This window comes from Pituophis catenifer, unplaced genomic scaffold (genome assembly GCF_029215685.1).
Source record: "Pituophis catenifer annectens isolate HBS135680 unplaced genomic scaffold, rPitCat1.0.hap2 SCAF_1, whole genome shotgun sequence".
NCBI lineage: Eukaryota > Metazoa > Chordata > Lepidosauria > Squamata > Colubridae > Pituophis > Pituophis catenifer.
The window spans coordinates 159,235,659-159,263,540 of record NW_027256881.1 but is presented as its reverse complement, the minus strand read 5'-3'; the positions used below and the strand labels follow the sequence as shown (position 1 = coordinate 159,263,540).

The 27,882-nt window shown below is 37.5% G+C and overlaps 1 protein-coding gene across 1 annotated transcript; it reads right to left on the bottom strand.

Moving 5' to 3' along the window:
• Nucleotides 1-1,280: 1,280 nt before the first annotated feature.
• On the bottom strand, nucleotides 1,281-27,192 carry LOC139309036 (cytochrome P450 2K6-like). The gene is made up of 9 exons (XM_070933100.1): nucleotides 27,010-27,192; nucleotides 26,128-26,290; nucleotides 25,094-25,243; nucleotides 21,058-21,218; nucleotides 17,412-17,585; nucleotides 16,712-16,856; nucleotides 13,264-13,448; nucleotides 12,855-12,996; nucleotides 1,281-1,566 (listed from the first exon to the last, which is right to left on the bottom strand). The coding sequence occupies exons 1-9, from the start codon at nucleotides 27,190-27,192 to the stop codon at nucleotides 1,379-1,381; spliced, it is 1,491 nt and encodes a 496-aa protein (XP_070789201.1). The 3' UTR covers nucleotides 1,281-1,378.
• Between the last annotated feature and the right edge of the window lie 690 nt (nucleotides 27,193-27,882).

Below are 27,882 nucleotides of genomic sequence, written 5' to 3'. Positions count from 1 at the left end.
CCGTGCCCCACGCATGTGACCCCCCACGCTCCCTCATGCATGCACACATGATCCCCCCCCCGCACCTGCTTTTGAGCCTAGCAGGCCTCCCTGAAGCCTCCGGAGGCTGGAAACAGCCCATTTCCAGACTTCTGGTAGGCCCAGTAGGCCCGTTTTTTGCCCTCCCCAGGCTCCAGAGGATTTCCTGGAGCCTTGGGAAGGCGAAAACAGCCTTCCCTGCCCCCCTGGAGGCCTTCCCAGAGCCTCCACACAAGCCCTGTACTTACTTGGCATCCAAAACAGGCCACGTGACGACTCCTGGGGGGGGCACCATGGGCAGGGCCAGCCAAAAATCAGCTGGCCGGCACGTGCATGTGGGCTGGAGCTGAGCTAGGGCAACGGCATGTGTGCCCTAGGTTCTCCATCATGGTAATAGAGACTGAATTTTTTATTCTGGTAACCAACACCAGAGAAATGTACCATCAGTAGCAATAGCAATAGCACTTAGACTTACATACCGCTTCATAGTGCTTTATAGCCCTCTCTAAGCAGTTTACAGGGTCAGACTATTGCCCCCAACAATCTGGATCCTCATTTTACTGACCTCGGAAGGATGGAAGGCTGAGTCAACCTTGAGCCAGTGAGACCCAAACTGCCAAACTGCTGGCAGCGGATGATCAGCAAAAGTAGCCTGCAGTACTGCATTCTAATCATTACGCCACCACATATTATACCAATCTTTTTCTGCATATAACATTGAGTGCAAATTTGATCAATCCAGCCATCAGAGATTCTAATTCAGTCTTTTATCCCAGTTAAACAACTAGCCTGGTAACATAACTGGCCGCCTGTCAACCTTGTTATTTCAATGTTACAAATTTTTGAACTAACTCTTGGGTGTTTTGTTGGACTGTATAAAATGTGTTGTTCATTTCTGCCAGTGGCATAATGTCTTTTCTTCATTTTTCATTGGGATTCTTTGGAACAAAAACTTAAACCTTAGCAAGATGTTCATCCCAACTGGAACAATTACAGCTTTTTCCAATTTGTAACATCTGTCATTCTATTTCTACAAATCTGGGAATAATTGTTCCCAAATAAATCTTCTTTATTTTGCATGAAATAAATTCCCATTAATATTAAAGCTCATTGTTTCTTATTTTCTATTTCAGATAAGTTGCACATCAATCAATTAGTTTAATTATTCTTTCTGGGTTATTATTGCAATCAATAATTTCTTCAAACAAATATATATATATATATATAACTATTATAGAAAAATTTATATTGCTTAAAAATGAATTAAAGTAACTAAAAGTTTCAAACAACCTTTTAAGCCAAAACCATACAGAATCACATTATCCAAGACTGAGAAGTGGTGTTATGAACATCATGTATTTTATGAACGTGGAATGGCACAGGTCTTATAGGGCACAGGAGATGTTATAAACCCAATTGCTGGGGTCAGGTCTAAATCATCTGTAGATATTCCTAGAGGTGGCTGGAAGGTAAATTTCTGCAAGAGGCTGGTAAAGAAGAGGAAGAGCTCCATTTTAGCAAGGTTCTCACCTGCACATACTCTCCGACCTGGAAGAAAGAATACAGGGAAAATATTTATTGGTTTTTTAAACTGTTTTACATAGCTTCCCAATGTCATATGGCCATGGAGAGATCAGCAAAAAGGAAAGTTATAAGCATAAGCATGAATTGAATACATAAAATGAATACAAGGGAACATTAGGACAGGGACGGTAGGTACGCTGGTGCTCTTATGCATGCCCCTAATGACAGAACATTGATATGAAAACAGACAAAAGTACAACAATAAAATAAGAATTGGTAGAATCAGAATCATGATAATCTTAAAAGAAGGACAAATTTTGATAAGTACCCTTCTACACTGATGCCCTAAAAAGAAGCATCTCACTGTAGATGTCATGATTACAATTGCAGGAATATATCTTTTTAACAGATCATTTGGGGCATGGGTTAGATCTGTAAAATCCAAATGGCAATCAAAGTCACTAGCTGTATTATATTTAAAGTGATGGAAATGTTGCAGTAGTTAGGAACAGATGGATTAAAATTCCATTAAATTTATGGGGTAAAATTAATATTATTAAAATTAACACTGCTGCATGAATGTTTTATCCCAAAGCTATTTCCAGTGAAATAAAATGTGATTCCATAAACTCCAATAGAAAAGAATATATGTAGCTCAGGGTTGAGCTCAGGGTTATCAAAAAGCTTCTGACAACTAAACACACTACAGCATATTCAACATAAGTTATGAAAAGAATATTTCTAAGATTCATCAAAAGCATCTCAGAAACAACCAACAGCCTGTTATAACCACAATGTATCACTGTAGTACAAAAGTCAATTAAAAACCTTCCAAAACAACTTTAAAATCCAAAAGATTCAATAGCTCAAGAGGAAAAAAATGCAGGAGTGATTTTTAACATATAGTATAAGGACTGTAACAGCCATTATTTAGGACGGAAAAATAGAATACTAGCAAGGCATATCCATGGACAACAACTAGCAGTCAGAAGACCTTAAATTCCTTAAATTCACAGCACATGGACAGACTCAAAGTTTCAACTGAGAAAGTGTAAGCATCCTAGACCAAACTAAATCCAACAGTTCTAGGGCAGGGCTGTCAAATTCCTGGCCCACCGGCCGGATGTGGCATGTGCTGGTCATGCCCGGTTTAGCAAAGGAGAAAAAAGTCCCGATATGTCATATGATGCTGCCATGATGATATGAGTTTGACACCCCTGCTCTAGGAAGCTTGAGACAAAAAAAGCATCAGTAGACAGAGAAAAGCCACTTTTACTCGCCATTTAAAAGAATAAAAAAGTCCCTTTTTGTGAAGTGGGGTCGTGGAGTACAGATGTGCTTGCTGATCACGTACCTGGCTGCCTGCCACGTGGCAGCGGCCCTGCCCGAACTGCTCAACATTATAGCCAGGGTGGCGGTTGATACCCTGAGGCTTATGGTCATGGGGGATTTTAACCTGCCATCCATCGGTGAAGCATCTGAGGCAGCACGGGAGTTCATGGCTTCCATGATGGCTATGGACCTGACCCAGTTAGTGCATGGCCCTACTCACATGGGGGGAAACACTCTGGACCTGGTTTTTGTCTCTGGTCAGTGGTTGAATGATCTCGATATTGGGGATATAGAGACTGAACCCTTGTCATGGTCGGATAATTCCCTCCTTCGCCTTGACTTTCGAACCGCTACACCCCACTCTGGCTCACAGCTCGACCGAAGACCTGGTGGCCGCTTGGGATAGGGTGGCCGCTGGAGCTTTGGATCGGGTAGTGCCTTTGCGGCCTCTGACTCGGCGCCAATCTCACTTGGCTCCTTGGTTCACTGAGGAGCTAAGGGAGATGAAGCACCAGAAAAGATGCCTGGAGAGCGGTTGGAGGGCCAGCCGGTCTGAATCTGACCGAACACTGGTAAGGTCTCATATTAAGACTTACCTTGTGGTGATAAAAGTGGCAAAATGTAACTATTTTTCCGCTCTTATTGCGTCATTAGATAACCGCCTGGCCACCCTGTTTAGGGTGACCCGCTCCCTGCTCCTTCAGGAACCGTGGGAGGACCCCTTGGAGGGTAGAGCCGAGGACTTTGTACAGTATCTGTATGATAAAATCGCTCAGATTCGGGAACATCTGGACTCTGACGGGGTAGATTCAGGGGGGAGGACGGAGGCAGGTCTTGAGAATATTATCTGGGAAGAGTTTGATTCTGTGACTCCTGAAGACGTGGACAGGATACTGAGTAGACTAAATGCTGCCACATGTTTATTGGACCCATGTCCCTCCTGGTTGGTGCTGGCCTCTCGGGAGGTTACACGAGGCTGGCTCCAGGGGATTATAAATGCTTCTCTGATTGAGGGTGTCTTTCCCGCCAGCTTGAAAGAGGCGGTAGTGAGACCTCTCCTCAAGAAGCCTTCCCTGGACCTGGCAGTATTGGCAAATTATCGTCCAGTCTCCAACCTTCGCTTCGTTGCAAAGGTGGTTGAGAGTGTGGTAGCACAACAGCTCCCTCAGTACCTGGATGAATCGGCTTATCTGGATCCGTTCCAGTCAGGCTTCAGGCCTGGGTTCAGCACAGAAACGGCATTGTTTGCATTGGTTGATGATCTCTGGAGGGCTCGGGATAGGGGTTGCTCCTCTGTACTGGTCCTATTAAACCTCTCAGCAGTTTTTGATACCATCGACCATGGTATCATGCTGCACTGGCTGGAAGAGTTAGGGGTGGGAGGCACCGTGTTGCAGTGGTTCTCCTCCTTCCTCTCCGACCGGTTGCAGTCGGTGTTGGCAGGGGGGCAGAGGTCGACCGCGAGGCCCCTTGTATGTGGGGTGCCACAAGGGTCGGTCCTCTCGCCCCTTCTGTTCAACATTTATGTGAAGCCACTGGGTGAGATCATCCGTGGTTTTGGGGTGAAGTACCGTCAGTACGCTGATGACACCCAGCTGTACATCTCCACCCCGGACCACCCCAATGATGCCCTTGAAGTGATGTCCCAGTGCCTGGAGGCTGTACGGATCTGGATGGGAAGGAACAGACTCAGGCTCAACCCATCCAAGACCGAGTGGCTGTGGTTTCCGACATCCCGATATAGTCAGTTGGTGCCATCACTGACTACTGGGGGTGAGTCGTTGGCCCCCACGGAGAGGGCTCGCAACCTGGGGGTCCTCCTGGACTCACAGCTGTCTTTAGAAGACCACTTGATGGCTGTGGCTGGGAGGGCGTTTCGCCAGTTGCGTCCCTTTCTGGATCGGGACTCGTTAAATACGGTCACTCATGCCCTCGTCACTTCCTGCCTGGACTACTGCAATTGTCTCTACATGGGGCTCCCCTTGAGGAGCACCCGGAGGCTCCAGCTGGTCCAGAATGCGGCCGCGCGGGTGGTTATGGGAGCGACGGGGCACTCCCATGTGACCCCCCTCCTGCGCGAGCTACACTGGCTCCTGGTGGTCTTCCAGGTGCGCTTCAAGGTTTTGGTTACCACCTTTAGAGCGCTCCATGGCTTAGGACTGGGGTATCTACGAGACCGCCTTCTGCCACCAGTAGCCTCTCACCGACCAGTACGCTCCCATAGAGAGGGGCTCCTCAGGGTGCCATCGGCCAAACAATGTCGACTGGCGGCCCCCAGGGGGAGAGCCTTCTCTGTGGGGGCACCCACCATCTGGAACGAGCTCCCCCCGGAGATACGGAGGATCCCGGACCTGCGCGCTTTCTGCCGTGCCATCAAAACATTTTTTTTAATATACTTTATTAAATTTTATCATTATAAAAGAAAATATACCTCCTTCAGAGGTACAGTGTTTATACAATTTACAGAATCATACATTAAATAAACTTCATCTTTATCTATTCAAAATTCTATACAATATAGCTCGTATTTCGAGTGCATAACAAGTCATATCCTGAAATCATGTTTTTGTCTTATTCTTCAACCAATTGTACCAATTTCCCCATACTTCATAATATTTAGATTTCTCCTCATTATTTATCTCACTCGTCAATTTTGCCATTTCTGCGCACTCTAGGATTTTGTTTATTAGTATTTCTTCTGAGGGTATGGATTTATTTTTCCAGTATTTTGCAAAAGCTAATCTAGCCGCAGTTGTAATCTGGATTATGAGTTGAGTTTTGTTGTTGTTAAAGCTGTCTCCGGTTATACCCAGGAGGAAGATTTCTGGAGATAGAACTATCTCCTGTCCCGTTATTTCACAAAGCCAATATCGAATTTTTGACCAGAACCTTTTGGTCTCTGGACAGGTCCACCATAGATAATAGAAGGTGCTGACCGTTTTTCCACATTTCCAACACGTAGCTGAGAGATTGGGAAACATTTTCGCTAACCTAGCTGGTGCTAAATACCACCTGTGTAACATTTTATAATGGTTTTCTCTAAATGTTGCCGATTTCGTTATTTTATAATTCCTATTCCAAGCCATCTCCCAGTCGTTAAAATTTAGTCTATATCCCAGGTTTTTTTCCCAAATATTTAGCTGATTTTTTGCTATGGTCTCTGCCCTATCCTCATCTAATAAAAAGTTATATATTTTTGCTAACATTTTCTTGTCTATTCCCCAAATAATTTTATCAAAATTTCCATATTTAGCTTCTATACCAAATTTGTCTCTATCTTTTTGGAATCTTGAATTAATCTGCAGATAATTCCACCAATCCAAGTTGAAACCCTGGTCCCTCAATAAATCCAAAGGTTTGAGCTTCCCCTTTTCATCAAGAATATCCTTATATGTGCCCAATTTAAAATCGTCTCTCCTGTTTGGGGCCGCCAACGCTTCCATAATAGAAAGCCAGTTGGGTACCTTAGTATAAATCCTCTGTCTAATTTTCTCCCACGTGCGAATAAGAGTCTCCCTAATTTTGTGTTTATGAAAGTAGGATTTTTTCTTGTTCTTTGTATCCCACAGGTGGGCATGCCATCCTTCTAATAGGTCATGTCCTTCTAATGTCAGGATTCTCCTATTTCGTAACTTGATCCACTCCTTGATCCAAATTATTTTCGCCGCCTTTTGATATATTTCCCAATCGGGGAGCCCGAATCCTCCCTTGGAGTATCTTAAAGGAGATCCTCGATTTCTTACCCTCCCATAGGAAATTTCTAATGTGTTTGTTCAGGTCCAGAAAGAATTTTTTATCTAAGGTTATCGGAATATTTTGAAATAGGAACAGAATTTTAGGTAAGATGTTCATTTTAATCGCTGCTATTTTGCCGATCAGAGACAATTTTAGCCTTTTCCATCTTTCAAGGTCTTGATATATTTTCTGCAGTAGGGGGATATAATTATCTTCTTTTAATGAGGAGAATCTCGCAGTGATCCATATTCCCAAATATTTTATTTTCTTAACTGCCTGGAGGCCTAATAAGTCTTCCAATTCCTTCTTTTGTGGATCTGTCATATTTTTCACTATTATTTTAGTTTTTTTCCTATTGAGTTTAAGGACCGCCACTTCTCCATAATCCTGTATTTCCTGCATTAATTTTAAACTGGTTTCTAGTGGATCTTCTATTATGAGGGCTACGTCGTCTGCAAAAGCTTGGGTTTTGAATATTTCCTTCCTGATCTTTAATCCTTTAATTTCTTTATTGGCTCTGATCTTTCTAAGTAGCACCTCTAGCGCCAGAATATAGAGTAGGGGAGATAGGGGGCATCCCTGCCTCACTCCTTTTTGGATCTGAAATACCTGAGTTTTGTCTCCATTCACTAATATGTTTGCCCTCTGTTTATGGTAGATGTTCTCGATCATCTTCCTAAAGTTCGTCTCGAATCCCATTAGGTCAATTTGGTTAATCATAAAAGTCCAATTCAAATTGTCGAACGCCTTTTGGGCATCGACAAACATTAGGGCCAGCTGTTTTTCAGGATGTTGTTCATAGAATTCTATGGTATTCAATACTATTCTCAAGTTATCTCTGATCTGTCTCCCTGGTAGAAAACCGTTTTGATCTTTGTGGATCCACCGATTTAAAAATTTTTTGACCCTCTCCGCAATTATGTTCATGAACAGTTTGTAATCTGCATTCAGCAATGAGATGGGTCTATAATTAGATATCTGCTTCGGGTCGGCGCCATCTTTCAGTATGAGCGTCAAATACGCTTCCCTCCAGGTATCCGGGATTGTTATACCAGCCAGGGCCTCATTAAATATTTCTAATAGTTCTAGTTTCAGGGCTTCATCAAATTTTAGATATATTTCCCCAGGGAGACCATCTGGGCCTGGGGTTTTATTTTTCTTTATTTTAGAGAGGGCGGTTTTTAATTCCTCTAAAGTGATCTTTTCATTCAGCATTTCCTTTTCTTCTTCTGTTATTTGGGGTAAGCTGGCTTCCATCAAATACTGTTCTACCTTATTTGACTCAATTTCTTCATTTTTGTATAGGCATTCGTAGAATTTTCTTATGCTTTCTAATTTATCTTTTTCCTTCGTCAGAAGGTTGCCCTGAGAGTCTTCTAATACCAATATTTGATTTTTTTCCTTCTCTTTTTTTAGTTTATAAGCCAGCCATCTCCCCGACTTATTGGCATTCTCAAAACAATAATGTTTGGATCTTTTTATTTTTTGTGCCATCTCCTCCTGGTCCAATAGATTCAGTCTGTGTCTCGCCATCGACCACTGTTGTTTAATCGCCTCATCTCCCGGACGTTGCTGGAGTTCATCTTCAGCTTGTAATAGCTTTTTAGTATGCTCTTCCCTGGTCTTTCTTTTTTCCTTATTTTTAAAGGCTGTATATGAGATGGCTACCCCTCTCACATAAGCCTTCATGGTATCCCAAACAATTTCTTTGGCTGTATCTTGATTCCCGTTTTCTATGAAAAAGCGCTTTACTTCTTCGTTCAGTTTCAGTGTAAACTCTTTATCATTTAACAGGTTAGTCCTTAAACTCCATCTCTGTTGTTTTCTCTTGGTATCGTGGTACCAACTAACTTCAAGAAACTTATGGTCTGCCCAGGCATTTGTACACATATCAACCTTTTTGATTTCCAAGCCCAATTTCCTGGTAGCCCAGACCATATCTATTCTGGACCAAGAGTTCTGCGGCATTGAGTAAAATGTAAATTGTCTATCCTGGGGGTGTAAAGTGTGCCACATATCTATTAGATTTAACTCGTCCACCAAATCAAAGAAGGTCTTTGGTAAGGAAGATCTTTTATTCTTTTTAATTATATCACTTTTATAGTCTCTATTTGGGTCAACAATTCCATTAAAATCCCCTAACATGCATATTTCATTATGCGCCCATTTTGCAAGCTGTTTATGCAATTTCCGATAAAAATTCCCTTGTTTTTTGTTTGGAGCGTAGACCCCTACCAATAACATCTTAGAATTACTTCTCGTTATTTCTACTATTAATATTCTCCCTTTTTCGTCCTTATATTTACATTCTGCTTCTATTCCTTTCTTAACGTAAATAGCAACTCCCCTTTTTCTTTTCTCAGCTAGAGAAACAAATACTTTACCAAATTTGGTATAATTTAAATAATTGGCTTCACCTTTTTTTATATGGACCTCCTGAATACAGATTACATCGGGATTCTGTTTCACCAGTTTAGACAATATTATCTTTCTCTTTTTGTAATCATTTAAGCCATTAACGTTTAACGATAAGATCTTTGTATCGTTCATTCCTGATGTTAGTCTCTGGTCTCTAGTTCTTGTTTACCTTTAAGGTTACTGCTCTTACTGGTCTAGTTTTTTTTCCTTTTTCTTCTGTGTCTTCCTTTTTCTTCTCCTCTTCTATATCTTCCCTCGTGCTTTGTTCTTGAGATGTTTCTTCTTCCGTATTCACTGTTTCAATTTCCTCCTTACTAGTTTGTTCCTCTTCTCCTCCCCTTAACTGATCTAAGAAGTCTTGGGCAGCATTTAAACAGTCGATTTTGATTTTTCTCCCTTGCCATGATATTAACATTCCTTCTGGCAAGAGCCACCTAAATATTATGCTTCTCCTATTTAGTTGATTTGTCAGAAATCTGTAGTTTTTTCTCCTTTCTCTCACTCTCCTTGGAATTTGTTTTAAGATATTCACTTCTTTTCCCCCATAGATAATTTTTTCCTCCCGGGCTATATTGTACAGAATGTCTCTCACCTTTTTTCTAGCGAACCGAATGTGAACTTCTTTAGGAAGCCTATTTCTTCTCACGTAGTTTGTTTGAACTCTGTACACCTCATCAATTTCTCAGATTATTTCCTGCTTATCTTGTTGGAGGGTCTCTGCAATCAACTCGGCCATCTTGTCTCCTAGGTCCTCTTCTTTGTCTTCCAATATGTTTTGGAATCGAAGGTAAAATGAGGCCTTATCCATCTCGAGTTGTATCAGGGCGTCTTCTGTTTTTTTGTTCTGCGCCAACAGAGTTTGGTCAACTATGTCCAATTTCTTCTCGTTTTTTTCAATCCTTTGTTCTGCTTTTTGGATTCTATTTTCATTACTGGCAATAGAGATTTGGATCTCATTCATTTTGGAATCTAGTGCGTGTATGTCTGATTTTAATTCAGAATGACTATTCAAAAGTTTCTCTTGCATCGCAAGCATGGTTTCTTGTATTGATAGCAGAGAAGATTGTACCGTTTGCAGCGTTGGAGTTACTGGGGGTTTGTCTGTTTTCTGGAGACCTTCTACTGATTTCTGGGTGGCTGGGGATGACATTGCTAACGTGGGATTAGATGGCACTTTTTTACCAGTTTTTGCAATTGTTGATGTCAAACTTGCCATTTCTTTCAAAAGCAGTTTTTGGTCTCTTATTATATTCTCTATCTTTCTCCAAATAATCATCCAGTGGCACTTGCCACTTTTTGCTCCGGGGCACTATCTTAAATCCTTGTTAACCTCCTTTATTAATTCCCAATAAACTCTTAATAAATTTCAGTTAATGCTTAATTTCTAAATTAATATAATAGGATAGTTCAACATTTCCAACAAACAACAATCACTACCTATATAATTCTTATATAGCTAGGTTCAACCTTAATATAAATATTAATATAAGTAAATTAGTAAATTAATAATTTCTCTCTGTAATTCTTATATATCTAAATTCAAGCCTTAATATGAAATGTTGATATAAATAAATTAATAAATACTACCCGTAGGAATAAATATTCTGAATTAGATAAATATGGCTAGATAGATATATATAGATATAATAAATTAATTCATTAAATACAAATCTAAGCCCTTATTTGTAAATATGTCTAATGGCTATTAGATAGAATCAATACTTAATTTATATATTCCTATATTCTATATTTCTTAACAATTAACGGTTCTTATTAATAGTAATTTTAAAAGTAATTTTAAAAGTCAAAGTTCAAGTGTTAGAATCACAATTGCTCAAAAGAGGAGGAGGAAGAATGAATATAAATATGTAGATGTTGTTATATAGTGTTCACGAAGTTGTAAGTCTTCACCTCGCCGCTCTACTGGATTCCGACACTTCTCTATGATGAATCTCACTGCTAGAGCGTCTCCTTGTCAGTCCTCTGCTGTCTCACTCTTTCAGTTCAATGGGCGCACTTCCTGTTTCGCTGAAGCTCTCAAGAACAAATCACAAGTTTCTGCTGTTTACTTTCCTCCTCGTTTACCAAACACAGCGCCAGCCACACCGATAGTCTTTTCTTCTCCCTCTCACCGCACCGTCCAGAGCTCTTTATAAAAGCAATCTGCTCCCTCCGTATCTCTCGTCGGCTTGTCGGGTCTCCGTAGTTGCGATCTGTTCTACCCTCTCTGTCGCCGCCTCTCACCGGACCAAGCACTCCTCTCCTGACTCCACCGACCTCCTCTTTCAACACACAATCACTCCAGAGTATGGGAATGTGGCTTTAGATCTGACACGGCACCTCCGATCTCCTTCTTAGCTTCCCATCTTTTGCTGGCTATTGCGGCTTCAGGCCCGCCATCAAATGGCCGGCTCACCACGTTGGATCGACAGAGCCACCCGGTCTAGCGGAAAGTGGTCGCACCCCACTTTCCCACTCGCCTGGCTTCCTCTTTTGTCCGCAGGGCTCTCCGGGTCCCACGCCCCCAAAGGGGTCCCCAAAACGCGGTGATAAGAGGTGTTGAGGAGCAGCGATCACTCACTCAACACCCTATCGCTGCAAGTCACCAACCGGAAGTCTCCAAAACATTTCTTTTCCAGCAGGCCGGCCTGGCCTAACCTCTCTTTTAAACTTTTTAAAATTCTAAAAAATTTTAAATTTTAAATTTCTCTTCGAATTTGGGGTGTTTTAAATTCTTTTTTTGGGCCACTTATTTAATTGTATTTTAATAGTTTTTTAACATTTGTAATATATGTATTTTATTTGGCTGTTCACCGCCCTGAGTCCTTCGGGAGTAGGGCGGTATACAAATTCAATAATAAATAAAAAATAAGTAAATAAAAAATAAAACCAAATTTCCACGAATGCTGGCAGGGCAATACAAGCAGGAAACAAACTCCACAATCATTTGCACTGATGATGTTGCCTACTTGGGTAGTGAAATGTCTGCAAACAAACAACCAAGCTCAGAGAATACCAAGGAGTCCACAATTCCACAAATTGTTGGTTGCCAGAATTTTCCTTGTGCATGAGCTGAAGGATTGATTCAAGTCTCATTGGCAGTGTAAGTCTGTGGTAGTATAAGCAAGCTTCCTAAATAAGTAGATTTAACATTCTTCTGTATGGCTTTATCACTTCCATTGGTTCATTTAAAACCTTACAAAAGGTTTCTCAACAATATGTTTCATTTATTAAATTACATAAATATACTTCAATGGAACTTACATTCTGAGGTTGGCTAGTTATTGAATAGCTGATTGCCACATTCCTTAACACCACAGTGCACATACCATTGCACCCCATGGTGACTCTTATACTATTTTCCTATGCTTTTCTGCCATAATTTTGGTGATGTACTGATAAAATCTATATTGTATGAAAAGATACAGATCTCAGCTTCTCTTTCACTTTGACAATATTAAGTATAGATTTTGATTTACACCCTGTATTCTTCCCAGACACCACACAATCAAGTCTTTTTTCTCCTCAGGCTAATTTTTCTTTTCAACCTGAAAACCCTAATACCTTCTCAGGAATTGCAAACAGCTAGAGACTGATACCTTTTACTACCCACCTTTGAATAATTTGAAGCCAGTTCAAGTCTTGTACCAGAATCATTCAAAAAAGGTCAAAATTATATCAAAATTTGTTAAATGAAGACAATCAATTGAAGTTTTATTGTTGTTGTTGTTGCTCTTTAAACATTCCATGATCTCTTATGAAGATTTATTTTCCAAAGAAGGGCTGCTTATTACTGGACACAATCACACATGTACAGAGAATCTTACCTGCAGAAAAAGGCATGAATGCATCTTTTTTCACAAATTTTCCTTCAGCGTCAAGAAAATGCTCAGGATAGAATTCATAGGGTTTCTCCCATTGGGATTCATCATGGAGCACTGATGATAGCAATGGAACAATCTGCATTCCCTACACATTGAAAGGAAAAGAACTATATTAAAGGTGTGTCTATTTAATACATTCCTATAGAAATTTGCAAAATTTTAAAGGAGATATTGCAAATGTATGGATTTTTAAATAATGAGAGGTATATGCTAGGCATGGAAAAATGCACATGTTCAAAAAAGTTTAACTGCCATAGTTAGTAAAAACTGCATAGTACTCTAACAAAATTCTACCTTACACTGTAAAAAATAGACTAAATCTTGTACTATGTAGTGATTTCAGACTGGTCACCTTGGGAATGAAGAAGCCTTTGAAAGTTATGTCCATGGTGGTTGCATGGGGCAAATTGCTTGGAACAATATCAGCAAACCTTTGAACTTCATGAATTACGGCATCAGTATAAGGCATTTTGACCCGGTCCTCTGTCCTTGGCTGACGAACCCCAATCTCTTTTGCAATTTCTTCTTGGACCTTCCCTGGCAGAAAAAATCAATAATATATATTTAAACAATCAGAATTGTGGGCATTTTTTGATACTGGTACTAAAACATGAATAAACTTGATCATATATTAAAGAAAAAATAAAAGATAAAAAATGTTATTGTTAGTGACAATTTTTAAATATGGTAAAGTCTTTTTGTAGACATTTCAATCTGCTTTAGTGCAGTCAGAAATATTTCTTCTGCAATAAAATCCCATAACTGTGTAAAGGATTGGAAATAAAGTAAGCAGATCCTTTTTTGAATGTTGGAGAAAAACTAAAGAGAAATTGGAAATTAAGCCCTGTAATAGAAGTTTTGTACCAAAAAAAAAAAAAAAGAGGGGGAAAACGGACTGTGTAATTTGGATTGGATTTTAAAACTGATTATAAAGGTAAAAAGAAGAAAAGGGGAAAAAATTAGCAAAGACTGTTAACGTAGATTGCAAACAGAATGGATACTTTTTTAGGCTGCTGATTGGAATTGTGGATTGTAGAGAGACATCTAAAGGAGAAATAAGATCATTACAACACTGAACTTTTGCTTTGAAAAAAAACCTTGAACTTTGTTGGTGATAACAGCCGTGAGAACTTCTAAGCAGGATTTGTTTGTCTGTAAGCGGCTTGACTTTGATTATTAAAAAAAGAGGAATACAACGAAACTTTTAATTGGAACAATACTAATCGGGGAAAGAATAAAATGGTGCAGGAAATTAGAGAAATGATGAAAATTATGTATTTGTCACTGAAAACGTAAGTAAGGGAAATAATTACAATGATGCATGGAGAACCAAAACCTGATGATCCAAAAATTGTGTTAGAGTATATTCAAGCTGACAAGGAAATAACAAATGAGAAGCAAGACACAGAGATTGAAAATAAAGAAGAAGACAAAGACAACAAGATTGACTATGGAAAACTAAATGATGATGTGGGTAGTAATCATAAAAAGGAGAATTTTAAAGATTACATTGGAATTGACAATGCAAAAAATAGAAAGGTGGAAAGAGACAAAGAGGGGAAAAAGGGTGGAATAGAAAGAATATAAAAAACTTAAATAATTACACTAGGATTAACAGTGGAAAGACAGAAAAGAGGGAGAAGGGATGGAAAACAACAGGAAACACAGGGCAAAATAGAAGAGTCCATGACTTTGAAACACAAAATGATTACACTGGGACTAACAGTAGGAAAATAAGAAAAAGGGAAAAGAGATGGAAAATAATGGGAAATACAGGGCAAAACAGGAGAGTTCAAGATTTTAAAACACAAAAGAAAAGAAGGGGAAAGAAAAAGAAAAAAATAGAAATAGAAAGGGGGAAGGGAGAAAGAAATGAAAGAGGAATATGTTACATATAATTAGAACTGAAATAAGAATTGATGAATTGAAATAATTTTTAGAAATATGTAATAGTTTGAATATTTTTAGCTAAAATTATGGATATTGTAACAATTGGAATATTCTTAATTGCATTGTTGGAATTTATATAACGATAAGTTTTAGAAATATGAATAAGTTTAATAAATTAGAGGATAACAGCTAGAATATCTCCAAATTTAATTAGGGAAATTGTAACGATTGGAATATTTTTAATTGCATATTTGGAACCTAATCAAAAAATGAAAAAATGAAATGATATTGTATTATGAACTAATTAGATTGTGATGAAAGCAGAAATAATTAAGATGTAGTTTAAAGAGGTATAAATACATATGTTTGATAAAATAATTGAAAATTAGAGATAAGATTCAAGGAATTATATCTTAGAAAGTTATTTGTTTTATTATTATTATATAAAGAGAAAAGATGGCTATATAATTAACTGATTTTTATTAAGAAGTTGGATTGTATTATTTGGAATAAGATTTAAGGAAATGTATGGTATAAAACAATTGGGTTTACTATTTTTATAAGAAATGAATGATTGAAACACCACATAATTAATTGATTTATATGAAGATGTTAGATATTGAAACAACTGACAATGGAAAACATTAGTGATTATATTAAAGGAATATAAGGGAATACTAGGAATTATATTTGTGAGATTTTAAATTTAAGGGGTTTAATATAGAGATGAAGGGAAAAATTGATTTTGGTTAAGATTAGAGGTTAGGATGAAGGCTAATAGTGGTTTTTAAAAAATAGAGAGAATAAATATTATGGCAAAAATATATAAATTGTAAACTTAGTTGAAATGACTAAAAACTGTTTAAATTTGTGAACTGGCAAATACTCTGTTCAGAAAAAATACATTGTGTGTTTGTTTGTTTGTTTGTTTGTTTGTTTGTTTGTTTGTTTGTGTAAACAATTAAAAAAACTTTTAAAAAAAGAAATATTTCTTCTGCAACATTAAAAGAGAAGGCTGTGAATCCATGGACATTTTAGTAGAGATTTGGTGATACTAATCTGTGTTGATTTCTTTTTATTAATTAGATTTTTATCCCACCTTTATTATTTTATAAGTAATTAAAGGTGGCAAACATTCCTAATACTCCTTCCACCACCTAATTGCACCAAAAGGACAACCTTATGAGGGGGTTGGGCTTAAAGTGACTGGCCGAAGGTCACCCAGGTGGCTTTTGTGCCTAAGGCAGGACTAGAACTCACAAACTCCTGGTTTCTAACTTGATGCGGTAGCCATTGTACCAAACTCTAATTTTCAAGCCAGAATGAAATGTTGAGTGGACATGTAGAGATGTGTCTTGATCATAACTAAAATACATTATGGTTCATAGTAAATTTGATCAGTCTTGGTTCATTGTAGGATGGGAACATAATGGATGCAGGATTTACATGTATACATATATGCAAACAATGGAAATATCAATAGAAAAAAGAGCATCATATTTACACTGAATGTGATACACAGAGAAACCTGGTGTAAGATGTTTTATTACTGGACTTTCATTGTACCCCAGAAAGCTAAAATGAACACTTACTGCAAATTGTTCAAAGCTTAATGATCAAGTCAGATCATTTTTCCATATTTAGTGTCAATGCACTAAGAATTTTGTTAACTAATTTATATTACAATAAAACATATTTCAAAAGTTGAATTTCCTTTTCAAACTATGATATTTTTATTAAATTTTCCAAGCCATAAATTCCCATAAAGATTTCTGAATTAGTTCTGTATATACTAATTGCTGCAAACATATTTTATGTTTCTTATTGGAAAGGATACTTGATCCCCTTTCCAGAAGCATCACTATTTAAGTTATAGGCAATAGCATGAAAAGCAATAAAATGAAACATACTCTGAATTCCTGGGAATTTCATCATTAGGAGTATGGCCCAGCGCAGTGTATTTGAAGTTGTTTCCATACCAGCAACAAATAAATTACTCACAACACTTCTAAAGTTTTCATAGTGGAAATATCCCTCAGTAGTCTTCTTCTTCTCCTAAATTGTACCAAGAAAAAACACCAGCAAGGAAACTTAGTGTATTGATGTGACATAAATTCCAGAAGGCTGAGAGGCTACTTCTTGAATGGATAATATATTGCCCTCCAAATCTGCTTCATTTTACAAAATTATAAAGGATTATTGAAGTTTTAGTCCCAAAACAAATTGAGAGACACTGTGCTTCAAACATTAACTGGAATGGAAAAAAAATGTGAAGTCATATATTTAAAGGCAAAAAATGTTCACACACTGCACTGAAGGGTTGACCCTAAATATCCCCAAATGGAAATTCCTTGGAGCCACCCACAATAGACCCTATCCTTCTCTATTGAGGATATTTTTAATGGGGAAATTTAATTGGCTTTGACTTTAGTGCTGCAGACTATGAAACAAAGAAATGAAGCAAGAATGAAACTGCCAGAAATTAGTTTTCTTCTACTTTCCTAAAGGAAGGGTCTTAAACAACCTGTATGTAGTTTATATGGAGGTACCTTTTTAAAATGTGTAAAAACAAATATAGATAATTCCAGACATTTATAAATAATCCATTACCTCTCTTTGCCGAACAAGAAATGAATCAATAAAACTCCTCTGGTCATTTTCATCAAGATCATTGAGATGTTCTATAAAAGTGGCCTGTAGGAAAGTATGGAATTCCTTTCTATTGTTCAGTCTTATCTTACGAGAACCCAAAAGGAGCCCCAACCTGGGAAACATATTGTATATCTAAAATAATGATAGAAGAAAAATATATTAAGGAATTTGAATACTTTGAGTACATTTCTCAGGTGGACATCGAGTGAATACATGTTGTCCATATGTCTATACAAATAAATCACAGTAATAAAAAAATATATGATTGAGGGAGAACTATGGATAATCAGTATTTCTAATTCATTGAGGCCTAAATCCCAGGGATTGAAATTCCACATAGTTATTGGAAGAGGAAGTGCATATTTTTTAACATACTATTGAATGAGTTCCTCTTGCTCACATCTGTTGATTCCCCAACAAGCAATGGGAATGATCAGTATAATCATTTATACTGAAGCCAAATTAAGTTCTGGTTTTTTAAAACTTTTAGGGTTGTGCAGTATAAAGGGAAAAAAAGATGGAGAAACTATTTGCAATGAAGGTTCCCATCCTTCCCATCTGAGTGTATTCACAAGCAGGTAGAGGGAGGGAGAGGAAATGTTGAAGTGTGCAACATGAAGGTGTTAAAGTGATTTGCATACGTCACTGAGAAGTTTGCATGCAGCTACATAAGAGTGGAATTTTAATCCTGATATCATGTTCATGTCATCCTTTGGATGCAATTTTGCTGCAAACATCCATGACAAGGAGTATGCTTTGTAATAATGTGATGATATTGTTATTGTTGTTTGCTTTATTATCTGAGTCTAAGGTAACAAGCATTTAAGCATATACAACTAAAATCCATGCATAAAGAATCACATGAAACCAAAACAACCAAAACTATAAAGAAGAAGAAACCACTCAGGCTAAAGGCACAGATAGAAATTCTACCAGCAGGTAGAGGTTCTACCGTTGATGCATCTAACAAAATAAAAACAGTGACTTCTTCATTATGTGAGAGGAATTAAAATTTCTTATAATTGAGGTTATGAATTCTTATTTCCTATGTGTTTATAGTAGATATGAGATGTACAGGTATCTTTTTCATATGAGAGATTGAAATATATTCTGGGAGTATGGAATCCATTTGTTGACTTGCAACAAATATCAAAAATTATTAAAACAAAGTTTCTTTCAACATGTAAAGAAAACAAGAAAAAATCCAAGGAAATGATCAATCCAATAATGGAAAAAGCTAGCAAGGAGGTGACAGGCAACAGGGAGAAAGCAGAACTCCTTACTTCATTCTTTGCATTTGTCTTTCCAAAAAGGAAAAAAAAAACAGTCCAATCTATTGAAAGCAATACCATAAAAGACAGATTAGGAATACAAATCAAAATAGGCAAGAAAATGGTAAGACAACATCAATCCACCCTAGATGAGTTCAAGTCCCCAGTATCAAATGGAGTATATCCCAGAGTTCTGAAGGAGCTGGCAGACATGATCTTGGAAACACTGAGCCATATCTTTCAAACTCCTGGGACACCGGGGAACTACCAAAGAACTGATGTGATTCCCATCTTCAAAAAAGCAAAAAAGAATGGATCTAGGAAATTACAAATCAATCAGCCTGACATCAATACCTGGGAAAATCCTGGAAAAGATAATCAAACAGTGGATCTGTGGATACCTAGAAATAAACAAGGCTATTACTGGACGGCAACACGGATTGGCAAAAACAGATCATGCCAGACAAATCTCACCTCATTCTTTAACAAAATTAGTGGACCAATGACTAAACTAATGGACCAGTGAAATGTGTGGATATAGTATCCTTGGACTTCAGTAAAGCATATGACAAAATAAACCACAACCTACTTCTTGGTAATATAGAAAAATGTGGGATAGACAGCATCACCACCAGATGGGTTCACAACTGTCTCTTGCAATCAGCATGTAGTCCTCAATGGAACTACATCTATATGGAGGGAAGCATGCATTGGGCTATCCCAAGGTTCTGTTTTGGCTCAGTACTCTTCATAAGCAATTTAGATGAAGGAATAGGAGGAAAACTAATCAAATTTGCAGGCAACACCATGCTGGGAATGAATAGTCAACACTGTAAGAGATAGGCTCAAGATTCAAAAGTATTCTAACAGATTTGACCACTGGGCTCTGTCCAACAAAATGCAATTCAGGAGTGAGAAAAGTAAGGCTTTATACTAAGGCAAAAACAAAACAAAAGAAATGCACGTGTATAGAATGGCTCAACAGTGGTAACTGAGAGTGATCAAGGACTCATGGTGAACAATTTCTTTACAAAAATGAGCAAATAGAAATTTATCAAGAAGATACCCAACCTGGAAGTCAGGAGAATTTTTCTGATAATGATAACAATTAATCAGTGGAACAGCTTGATTTTAAAAGTTGTGGGTGCTCCATTAGTAAGGTTTTTAAGAAGAGATTTGTCCAGAATGCTATAAGGCCTCCTGCTTGAGCAAGGAGTCCTTTCCAGTTGTTTTATTTATTTTATGGAGGATGAAAATCTGATATTTTTTAAAAGTAAAACAATGGACATTGCTCAACGTGTCTGGTTTCTAACATTTACGTCAAAATCAAGTTAATAAATAATCTATTTCTTGCTCTATATACAAATTTACATATCTCCTACTTCATTATGTATCAAGTATACAGTATACAGTATTTTACTTCCTAACCAACTATGCATGTATTTACATTCACAAGTTCAATATACATTGATATATTAACATACATTGATATATACATTTCCAGACATTCGTTATCCTTTGTTTTTGGCATTTTTCCTTTTATCTAACCAATTGTAAAATTTATTCCAGACTTCATAGTATTTTGATTCACTTTTGTCTTTGAGTTCTAATGGGGTGTATTCATTCCCAATTATTCTGGTCAAGCTTTGATGTAATATCATAATCACTTCGAGATCAAAAATAGAGGCTATTAATTTTTTTCCCCTAAACTTATTTTGAGAGATATAGTCAAAGTCACCTCTAAATCTATGAAGACAACAGAGACCACTCCATTTGGCAGATTGTAACATTTCATCAGACCATAGTGTTCAAACACTTATGGTATTTGAGCACAGTCTATTAAAAAAATTATGGTATAAATATCTGCCATATTCTATAGTTTGCTATTTACTAAAAGAAAACTAATTGGATGATAATTAGAAGGTTCCACTTATCAATTTTTATATATTGAGAGAATAATGGAATTAAACCTTCTTTAAGTATACGTACAGAAATATATATGGCAATATATATTTCTGTTATTAACATCTGCTGCTTGCAATTACTGCAAGTTCAAATCTCACCAGGCTCAAGGTTGACTCAGCCTTCCATCCTTTCAAAGGTAGGTAAAATGAGGACCCAGATTGTGGGGGCAATAAGCTGACTTTGTATAAATATACAAAAGTATGAAGGCTATTGCTTAACACATTGTAAGCCACCCTGAGTCTCCGGAGAAGGGCGGCATATAAATTAAAGCAAAAAAATAAATAAATGAAATGAAAAAAGGGCTCAATGACACATATTATGCTGCCTCTATGTCACGAATTTTTTCTTCAAATGAAAAATGAGATTACCAGAATATCAAAGGTTCTTGAAAGTTGGATATTTTCACTGAATAGCTTCAGTAGTCGTAGAAACGTGGCATCTTCATAGTCATATCGCTTGCCAAATAAAATAGAAACAATGATATTGGAAACAGCAGCTCCCATTATTGTTGTGATATCAAATGGTTTTCCTGAGCAATGAAAAATAAGTTAAAACAGGACTGTGAAAAAAATGCCAGGATTAAAGCTGCTCTGCATTTAGACTCAGTCAGATTACATAAAGGAAACATTCACCATAAAAGCTTACAGCCAGTATTGATGAAATTAGAAATATTTAAGTTAAGAAATGGGAAAAAGTATTTTAATGGTAACACATTACTACAAAGGCACAATTGTAGTTTCTGAACATAGATTAGTAACTCTGGGGCCCTTGGTGTTCTCTAAACTTGGCTGTTTTCTTGCAAATTTTATTACCAAACTAGGTAACATCATCAGGGCTATTTAGGTGCCTATCCTGATTCCAGACTAATTCTGGGCAACTCACCATATAATAAACATAAACACATAATTCAAAAAACCTGCACCAAGGTGGAATCCGGTTGCTCAATATAAAAACACATTCAAAAACTTATTCCATCCACTTTAATTCAAGGTCTGAGAGAACAAACGAGCCTTCAAGGCCTTATGGAACACCAACGAGGTAGAACCCACATGGATTTCAAGGGAGATTTGTTCCAGAGAGCAGGTGCCACAACACAGAAGGTGTGTTTCCAGCATCCTAACAAATGGCACTGCTTCATTGAAGGAACCTGGAGCACACCAACTCTGCTAGCACAAACTGGCTGAGTGGAAACTATGGAATACAAGCAGCCCTTCAAATAACTATGCCCTAAACCTTATATTCCAGATTATTGAATTTAAATATATTCCTATCAGAAATTGAAATACATTTGCATAGATGAACCCTACACAGACTTAGTATCTGTGATACAATTCAACACCTTCCTCTGTATACTTTACATAGTATTTTCAGAAATATGACAAGGTGGTTTGTTGATTTAGTTGGAGAAATTCTCTTCAAATGAGAATGTGTGTACTTGAATAAATTAAACTAAACTAAACTAGACATAAGTAGACATGAGCAGGTAGTTTATTATATATTATTGTTACTTGTTTATTTATTCTGGTCAGGCCCAATATAATAGATTGAAGCTTTTCTTATAACAAAGGTATTTATTTCTTGTCTTCCTCAGGAATACATTTGGACAGCTCCGGTTTTGACAGGAGCAACGACTTATATACAGAGGAGGCGGGGCAAAAGGTAAGTAGGAACCAATGAAAAAGATCATAATGACATCACACAATAACATATATACAAATATATGTAGGCTCAACCCTTCCAAGACTGAGTGGCTGTGGCTCCCGGCATCCCGATATAGTCAGTTGACTCCATCACTGACTATTGGGGGCGAGTCGTTGGCCCCCACAGAGAGGGCTCGCAATCTGGGAGTCCTCCTGGATAGGCAGCTGTCCTTGGAGGAACATCTGACGGCTGTAACCAGGGGGACCTTTTGTCAGGTTCGCCTGATCCGCCAGTTGATCGGGATTCCCTCGCCTTGACTACTGCAACGCTCTCTACATGGGGCTCCCCTTGAGGAGCACTCGGAGGCTCCAACTGGTCCAGAATGCAGCAGCGCGGGTAGTGACGGGAGCAGCCTGGCGCTCCCATGTAACACCGCTCCTGCGCGAGCTGCACTGGCTCCCAGTGGTCTTCCGGGTGCGCTTCAAGGTGTTGGTTATCACCTTTAAAGCGCTCCATGGCATAGGGCCTAGCTATCTTTGAGACCGCCTGCTGCCACCGACGATCTCCCATCGACCTGTGCACTCCCACAGAGAGGGCCTCCTCGGGGTGCCATCAGCCAAACAGTGCAGGCTGGTGACCCCCAGGGGGAGGGCCTTCTCTGTGGGGGCACCTACCCTCTGGAATCAATTGCCTCCAGAGATAAGGAGAATCCAAGACCTCGGTGCCTTCCGCCGTGCCCTTAAAACCTTCCTTTTCCAGCAAGCCGGGCTGGCCTAATTTTTTAAGTGTTTTTAAGTGTTTTGTTTATTGTTTTTAATTAATGGGGCCAAATTTATATATGTATATTTTAACTGTATTTTAATATTTGTACTTGACGTTTTTACTTGGCTGTTCACTGCCCTGAGTCCTCAGGGAGAAGGGCGGTATACAAATTCAAAATAAAATAAAAATAAAAATAAAAATAAATATACATATTTACAGAGAACAAGTTAGGTATTTTCAATTGTAACAATTATTGATATTAATGTTAAGAAACTGGTTTATGCTTTATTTTCCATGAGTTGGCAACTGAGTGCTGAATATGGTAAGAATAGTTCATGATGCATTAAAACATGCATGAGAATAAATGGCAAGTGCAGCAAAGGGTTCAAGGTTGATCAGGGAGCATCAAATTTGCTGGGTATAAGAGAAAGCTTCTGCCCACTTAGTTATATGGAAATTCATATATCAGAAGAAACACAAAAAATAAGATGGATGCAGTGGCAAATAAAAGAAGCACATTTAGGCAGTTTAGTTATACAGAGAAAATGAAAGCAAATCAAATTACAGAACTAATTTATTAAGAAGCATAAATGGGTTGAGAGGAGATGGAAGATCAAGTATATTGTGGCTGGATGGAGTAAAGGAAATCCTCAAAAGTAGGGTGATGAGAAGATTGAAGGACAAAAGACAATGTAGAAAGCCCTATCTTGACCTGGTGATAGGACGTATGATTTGTAAGGCTAGAATAGTATAGGGAAGTAGAGTGAACAGTGTTTGTAGACACTATATATTGCTTTTGTTAAAAAAAATGTCTTTCTTTATTGCAACTGTCTTAACAAAAAGCAAACAGCATGATGAGTTTGTAGGTATGTAGAAATGGTATCCAAGTGAAACCCCATTTGATAACAAGAGAAATAAGCTTTAATTTTTTAGATTAATTTTATATCACGGGGCATCTATTTTTTCCTATTTCTCATGTCAATGGATAGTAAGTTTTATTCAGATCATTTCTGAATTGCAAAAATGCAGAGAACCACAAGTGTAAATGTTTAGAGCTTTGTGTATCTTTTTGTTACTATCCTATGGTCACACAGAATTTTTCAGCCCAAATACTGCAACATATATAACAAATGTTATCAGTTGAAATTATTTAGGGACTAATATTTTGGAAAATAGGGAATTCTTTCTTCTTTATGTTAATTGCTAGTGAGGTGTAATGCTGAATAAATGAATCAATTGCAGTTTGAGCCTTATGACTGTGCTAAACTAACAGTAATAGAGAGTCCAATATTGACAATTTAGAAGTGATACTTTTATTGTTGAATTTAGTAGGATATGAAGTATGTATTCTAGGTCACTTAATAAAAGTAAATTATATGCTTTTGTTCCTTGAGAAACTGCAAAATGATTATCATTGATCCAAAGCAGGAGGAACAATATCCCTATTGTTCTAATATGTCTAAGCATGTAACACATTTTCATGTTTATGTATAGGTATACAAACCTAACATTCCTCAACTAATTTTACCGTAGAACTTTTATTAAAAAGAGACCATTAGCACATTCTAGATGTGGTGGAATCACTGGGTAAAGAAAATGGGAGAGTTAAAAGTGTGGCAATATAGAGTTGCTCCAAGGAAGGAAATATCATAGACCAGACTAGTGAAGACTTATCTATTGGTTCCCAAGGGAATGCAGCCAGTCTGGTGAAATTCTTGTAATATAGGTGATCAACAATAAAGAAACTACTTTGGTCTACTCTTAAAAGTTGCTCTGGTTTCTTGCAACATACAAATATTAATTCAAGAAAAATCCTACTTAGCATACATTAGACAATGAAGCAAATTTATAGGGAAAATGGATTTAAGAATTGTTGGAGGGAAAGTATTTCAAAAGCAGCCCTTGTTCATTTGATATAACACAATGAAGCTATTTTCTTTTGGAGCATCTTTTGTCCTGAAAGATGCTCCAAAAGAGCATCAGGAGGAAACACCAACCCACCTGCATAGGTCTCAATTGTCTTCATTAAGACACTGCACTCTTCTGTGATTTTGTCTTCAATTGTCCTCTTGCCCATTCCATAGTCCCGTAATGTGGATAATGCGAACCGTCGCATCACTTTCCAGTTCTCACCATGAGAAAAAATAATACCTGAAGAATAATTCCTGAAGTTATTTCCAGCATTGTTACAGCATCAGAAATGAAGAGTGCAGAAACCCGCATGTGGTCTTTATACCAAAACATTTATTCATCTCTTTCCTGAAGCATTGGAAATACTCTGTACTGAAGGTATGCTTTTTTTAAAAAAAAAAATGCTGTCTATATAAGTAAGTGCTAAAGTCCAGTGTGTAAAATAGCCAGGGGTCTCTTGCCAAAAGACATAGCAGATTATGATCCAAGTGGAGTGGAACTTTGGGAGAAACACACACACACACACACACACACGCACACGCACACGCACACGCACACGCACACATAGAGAGAGAAAAATCCACAAATGAACCAGTCCCAACCACTGCACTCACTAGACACTTGAAATAAGCATTGCAAATTCTCCATTCCATAGCTTGGGGCTAATATCATTGAAGTATTTTTTAAAATGGATTCTGTGGCAATGCATTTCTGTGTTGTGCACATTGTACATATCTTATGAAGAAATGATCTTTGAGAGATGGATAAAAATTAATATTGGGGGAAAGAAATAAGCAAAGCTATGTATATAAAGAGAAAAATGCAGACAAAACACCAGGACCTTCCACACCCCAAATTTGCAAAAAAAGAAAAAAGAAAAAAGAACCAAAACTGTTGTGGTTTATGTCTGTGTATGACTCATGCTGTTAGTGCAATGCTGTCTTGTCTTTTTATTCTCCAGTTCCCCCTAGTGACGACTAGATGTAGTAGAAGTGGTCACTCTCTGGATTGGATCTCCACAAGTTTCCTAGTCCTTTTACGTTACTACCTATGAAAATGTCTCCATGGCACTGATTGCACATCTGCAAAGAACGCCAGCTACAACCCAAAGTGAAACAACTCACCAAAACCCTTTGCAACATCATCAAAAAAGGGGACGGAGGCTCTCTCAGCAAATGCATCAGCCTGGTTCACTAGAGCCTCTTTGACCGTCTCATAGCCAGTCAGCACCACCATCTCCTGGAATCCCATTTTAAGACGAAAAATGGGACCATATTCTTTTGACAACTGGGATATAGTAGATGAAAAACAAGAGACAATTTTGATCAACAATTAGACTCACATAGGTAGAATTTTGTTTTAAAAATCATGTATCACAGTTCCAAGATTGAGGTCACGTTCTTTTCTTTTCTTTTCGTTTTATGGCACATTATGAAGCTGTTATTTTGGTTAGTACCTTTAAATGTACCATATATAATTATATAAAACAAATAAAAACACTTATGTAGTAAAAGGAGGCTTGCACACTAGATCGTATCAAACTGATACATTTTAAAACTTGAAAGTTTTAAAGGGGTCTAGCCATACAGTGGGATTTCTTAAAAGAGAAACTGGGCCTCTGCCAGGTTGTTGAAAGGATCACACAAAAACGTTTTAATTGTTCCTAGTTTTTGAAGCTGATTGTGTGAAGTTCTTAAAGAAAGAACTTAAAGAATATGCTCATTTATATTTCCTTGAGAGTTCAAGGGCTTTTTATCCATCTCTTCAAATTTGAGTACATTATTAGAAAAATTGGAACCCTCTAACAAATTGCTTTTCTTGGAATAATTCTCCTGTAAAATTTAAATGAATTTAAATACCAAATACTGTAAATCCTCCCTTTTTAAACATTTGCATAAAGATGAAAAACCAACAGGAAACACATGAAACTTAATTCAGTATCCACAAATTTATGGCAAGTAAACTTTGGCAAAGAACCTTCATCCTTCTTAATCATCAGGCTTTACCTCTATCATTGTTTTGTGAGGCCTCTTCAGATCCATCATGTGCAGATTTCCCAAAATGGGTATGGTCCTGGGTCCCGGGGGGAAATTGGGGCAGTTGTTATTCCAGGAACTGCCCTTTTTCAAAAGGAACATAATTGCAAGAATAAATAGTAATAATAATAGAATGGGTCCAATCCAATCCATTTCCTTTCACAGAGCAGTTTTCAGTAATAATTGCAATGACTTCTGTAAATTGAAATGAAACAAGCATGAATTTCAAAGCACTTCATTAGACATATCCCAGCTACTATTTATACAGAATCATCATATTGACATATACTGTATACTCAGCAACCTTTGCCTTAGTTTAATTTGACTGATATATGTCTATGTGGGAGTCTACATAGTTTAGACTCAGAAAGGTTTGCAAATAGATTTAAACTCCTTTTCACTCCACAATGTGACAAATTTTAGACAGATGTTAATAATCTGTTATAATTGCTTTAACTGAGTACACAACTTATTGTGAAATCTTCATGTTTAAAACAATAATTAACAGAATCTTCAGGGGTAAATGTTCACTGTTTAGTCAAGGAACCAAGTAAATTGTATCAAATTAACTGGGCACAGAATCAACACAGGGATGCCTTGTTGAATAATTATTCAATCATTTCACATTATGTTGGGGAATTTTCCATGACTCTGGTTATCTGAATGGGGAGCAGGATGTATTTCTTGTAGTCTACATATGATATCTTATTTAAGTAAACAAGTTTCTGTGTTGTATTTCCTCTTGGCTTGGGGCACTTTAATTTGGAGAGTTATGTAACCTTATATGTGAAAAAGATGTTGTAGGTGGGAGCTGCCACACAATTTTAAAAAAAGCTCACATTT